The sequence below is a fragment of the Engraulis encrasicolus genome, unplaced genomic scaffold (assembly GCF_034702125.1).
Source record: "Engraulis encrasicolus isolate BLACKSEA-1 unplaced genomic scaffold, IST_EnEncr_1.0 scaffold_61_np1212, whole genome shotgun sequence".
NCBI classification, from domain to species: Eukaryota; Metazoa; Chordata; class Actinopteri; order Clupeiformes; family Engraulidae; genus Engraulis; species Engraulis encrasicolus.
Genome location: NW_026945939.1, coordinates 331361 through 336056, shown reverse-complemented (window position 1 = coordinate 336056; position 4696 = coordinate 331361). Strand labels below are relative to the sequence as shown.

Here is a 4696-nt window from a genome sequence, read left to right as displayed (position 1 = left end):
TCCATGTTTATATTTACTGTATGTGCTTTCCTGTTGTGTGTGTTGTCCATTGTATGCATCTTATGTTGGGGATACGCCACAAAAAATGGTGACATGTCACTAAACTTCTTGAACTTGAAATTGAATTTTTACAATGTTCACGAGGACCCGCCAGACTATGACATGAAAAGTGTAGTCAGTTGGCATTCAAACCATAGACATTTGGCTCAAGGCTCAATTGTTCTTATTTCAGCTGAAGAGATTATCAGTGCGACTGGTCGACTACCGAAAAGCGCCTGGTCAGCAAGGAACAAACTACAGAAGCAACAAAGATGGATTAAAATCCAAAACTGGTAAGAGTTGTCACACTCATGTGCAGTCCCCCCCCCCCTCTCTCTCCCACACACACACACACATGCACATATAAAAATGCAATTCCCAAAATCCTAGAAATGACTTAGTGTGTGTAAACATAACTATAATATATAATAATTTAACATAATAATCACAAATCACTTTCTGTCCAATATTCATGTACACCATGTGATGCTCAGCTTCAGTTCTGAATATTTAAAGGGGTATGCCACTATTTTGGGGCTTAATACAGTTAAAATCGTTGGCTGAGGTTTGTAAAGGTGGTAAAGTGTCTTATTTTTCCCTGTAAACCGTTGTCTTGCTTTAAGACAAGTTAAAAGAGGGAGCATGTCGCTAAGCTAGTGAAAGTCAATGCATCCATGTAGCATGTTATAATAATCTAAATAAGACACTTTACCACCTTTATAAACCCTGGCCAACGAGTTTAACTGTATTAAGCCCCAAAATAGTGACATACCCCTTTAAGTTCCAAATTATGCATTTGAGGGTGTTATTGGGTTCATGTATACCTTAAAGGTGCACTGTGTAATGTATTTAGTAGTTTATTTCCAGAATTCATGCTGGCCAACCACCATTTTTACCTTTCTTTCTTTGGTACCTTTACACTTTGGACTTTGAACAATTAGTGAATTGTTCTTTATTGTAATAGTTTGGACACAATATATTGCAGTGTTGCATATAATAATAACTTGAATGTTATCTGACCCCACTAATATAAAACCGAAAGTAGCTATCATCTTGAGTGAATATGGAAAGTCAGTTGTTATCAATCACCACCAGGGTGGAAAAATCATGGGAGCAAATAGAGTACAAGGGACCTTTGCAGTTGCATACGTAACTGCAAGCGATCTTGAAATCATTCATTAGTGGCCGCATCAGGAATTGATAGACGCATGCAGAGACAGTGGAGTCCTCTGGATCGACAGATATAAATGTGTGTCATTAGCATAGCAGTGGTAAGAGAGGCCGTGGACGCAGATAATGTGGCCCAGAGAGGTAGTGTATACGGCAAAAAGGAGGGTCCCCAGCACGACCCTTGGGGCATCCTTGTGGAGTATCAATCTGTTTCCTTGCCATGACATGCTAAACGACCGCCCAGGGAGGTAGGATTTTAAACAGGAATGGACTGCGCCTGTGATGTCCATGTTTGAGAGTATAGTAAGAAGTCTGTTGTGGTTGATTGTATCAAAGGCAGCAGATAAGTGTAGTCGGCTAAGTACTGTAAGTGTCCTTCAGCTTTGGCAGCCCTTAAAGTGATACTGTCCCATTTTTGGAAATAAGCTTATTTTACACCTTCCCTTGAGATAAATAATAGGGTTTTACCGTTCTCCTGTACTTTCAACCGTTTTCTAGTTATGACAGTGCAATTTTTACCTCCAAGCTAACAGTTAACATTGAGTCCTATGAGACCAGTTAGCCGCGAGCTGGTCTCATAGGACTCAATTTTAACTGCTAGCATGGAGGTAAAATTTGCACTGCCATACCCCCCGAGAACGGTTGAAAGTACAGGAGAACGGTAAAATCCTATTATTTAACTCAATGGGAGGTGTGAAATAAGCTTATTTCCAAAAATGGGACAGTATCACTTTAAAACATCTGTTACTGACAGTAAGGGAGTTTCAGAGTGGCTTCTGAAGCCAGACTGTTTTGGGTCAAGTGATTTTGAGTTAGGAAGTCAGTGACACCACCCTTTCAACAGCTTTTGATAGGAATGGAAAAAGTGAGACTGGCCGATAGTTTTCAAACTGAGCGGAATTGAGCGTGGGCTTTTATAGCGTATCTTTCAAATGACACAAGTAGGTCTAACCCGTAAGAATGAGAATCTTCATACACATGCTGGACAAATGTATGCATGTTCAGTATGATAAGGAAAGGTAGTAAAATGTGTGTTTCTGTATTTTGCAGAAAAGATGTACAACTGCCCTCTGTGCGGGAAAAGGTTCTCACAAGCAGCAAATCTCAGGAAACATCAACGCATTCACACAGGAGACAAACCATACAGCTGTCATCACTGTGGGAAAGGATTCTCAGATGCAGGAAATCTCAGACGACAAAACGCATTCACACAGGTGACAAACCATATGAGTGTCATGAGTGTGGGAGTAGTTTCTCACGAGCTGAAAATCTCAAATCACACCAACGCATTCACACAGGGGAAAAGCCGTACAACTGCCAAATCTGTGGGAAAAGTTTCTCAGTGTCAGCAACCCTCACATCACACCAATGCATTCACACCGGAGAAAAACCAACAGTATTACACAACTGCAAACTCTGTGGAAAAGCTTTCTCAGATGCAGGATGTCTCAGGAAACACCAACGTATTCACACAGGGGAGAAACCATACACATGCCATCTGTGCGGTAAAGCTTTCTCAGAGTCAGGAAGTCTCAGGAATCACCAACGTATTCACACAGGGGAGAAACCATACACATGCCATCTGTGCGGTAAAGCTTTCTCAGAGTCAGGACACCTCAAACGACACCAATATATTCACACAGGACAGACACCTTACCATTGCCATCTCTGTGGGAAAGGTTTCTCAGACTCAGGACACCTGAGACGACACCAACGTATCCACACAGGGGAGAAGCCATATGACTGTAAACTCTGTGGGAAAACATTCACGCATTCAGAAAGTCTTAGATTGCACAATCGTATTCACACAGGAGTCAAGCCTTACAACTGCAAACTCTGTGGAAAAAACTTTTCACGGATAGGAAATTTCAAATCACACCAACGCATTCACACTGGAGACAGGGCCTTCAAATAACGTCTGTGTGGGAAAGCTTTCTCAGAGTCAAGACATCTCAGAAAACACCAACACATTCACACAGGAACCGCAAGGAGTTGAGACATTTTATTAGGGTTCTATCCATAAATGTTTTGGAAAGCATGAAAACATTAGTCTTTCATTATGTTGCATTGCATTTTATTGTCATTTTTTATCCAAAGCGACTTACAATGGAGGACATTGTCATAGCGTGTACAGCGTCTACAGATACAAGGGGCGCACGGAATGGACAGAACAATAAGTGCAGATGCCAAATAGGGTTGATGTTTTTAATTATTATTAATTTTTTAAAGTAAATGAGCACAAGGTACACACACACACTCACACACAAACACACCTTAGAGCAGGGCTGTTCAAATGGCGGCCCTGGGGCCAGATGCGGCCCTTGGACAGCAAGGCTCTGGCCCCCCACAAGCCCCTTGAAATATGGAATTGTTTTTCGGAATTTAGAGATAAAAGTACTGTAGTCTGTATCGAGCTGAAACGGGACACGGAACGTTGAAATGCAGGAAATTACATCTAAGAAATGCAAAACTTTCTGGGAGCGGACCCCAGACCCCCCACCTCAATGAAGTGTCCCGTAGTTTTTTTCATTGACAGTCGGCAGTGCTCAAACTATGGTACGTGTACCACAGTGGTGTAGTCTACTTTTTTATGGTGGGTATACTGTATATTTGAGCATTTTTTGAAGTGAGTATACTGTATATATTTGTGCTATTCAAAACAATGGATCAATCAATATTAAGTGGGTATACTGAAATCCCTGAAATTTAGAAGTGGGTATACTCGGTATACCTGCGTTCTACGTAGACTACACCACTGGTGTACCACTGGTGGTACTTGGAAGAATTCATTTTTTGTGCATTGATTTGAAGGCTGATCAAGTTGTTGCAGTCGAAAATGTCTCTTTGGTCTCATATTTTGTAATATTGACCTATAGAATCTGAAAGCATAATGCAGAATAATACTATAGGCAAGCAAGAAATTTAAAAACAAACTTGCACTGTTATGAACCTTTCCTGTATTGACTGGCAAAAGTGAATATGGAAGGCCCTTGCTGCGAGATTCTAATGTTGGTTGTCAAGGTGGTACTCGGAGAGCTCAATATTTTCTTGGGTGGTACTTCACACAAAAAGTTTGAGAACCACTGGTATATGTTATTATGTCAAATCTGCTCATTTTCATTGACAAACAATAGAACACATCCGCCTCCTACTGCAAAATCCACGGTCTGTGTGCGGGTCAGCTCAGCTTCAGTGCAGTATAGATGTAGTATATTTTATTATGTCAACTCTGTTGCTGGGGAGGCAGCCGTTAGCTACTATGCTGCAAAGCTTTGGAATCAGCTTCCCAAGGAAGTGAAAAATGCCCCTGCTGTTGATAGTTTCAAGACCAGCCTCAACACAAAGCTTTTTTCTGATGCCTTTTCATAGAGATCAAAATGTTTTTGCTGTTTTTTTCCCTTATTTCTTGCTTTTAGCTTTACTTTTTATTCTATTTTCACCTGCAATGCCTTATGCTTTTATTTTTTATTTCATTTCATGTTATCAT

The 4696-nt window shown here is 40.8% G+C and overlaps 1 protein-coding gene across 1 annotated transcript; it reads left to right on the top strand.

Annotated features, from left to right (window-relative positions):
- The first annotated feature begins 1286 nt into the window (after positions 1-1286).
- On the top strand, positions 1287-3282 carry LOC134444605 (zinc finger protein 570-like). Its single transcript, XM_063193863.1, has 2 exons — positions 1287-1408; positions 2260-3282. Exons 1-2 carry the CDS (start codon positions 1287-1289, stop codon positions 3122-3124), a joined length of 987 nt encoding a protein of 328 aa, XP_063049933.1. The 3' UTR covers positions 3125-3282.
- The last annotated feature ends 1414 nt before the right edge of the window (positions 3283-4696 follow it).

Excerpts from the sequence above, each read along its gene's own strand:
- LOC134444605 (XM_063193863.1), top strand. The coding sequence starts at position 1,287 with ATGTGTGTCATTAGCATAGCAGTGGTAAGAGAGGCCGTGGACGCAGAT. Across the intron at positions 1,409-2,259 it reads CCTTGGGGCATCCTTGTGGA|AAAAGATGTACAACTGCCCT; the intron begins GTATCAATCTGT and ends TGTATTTTGCAG.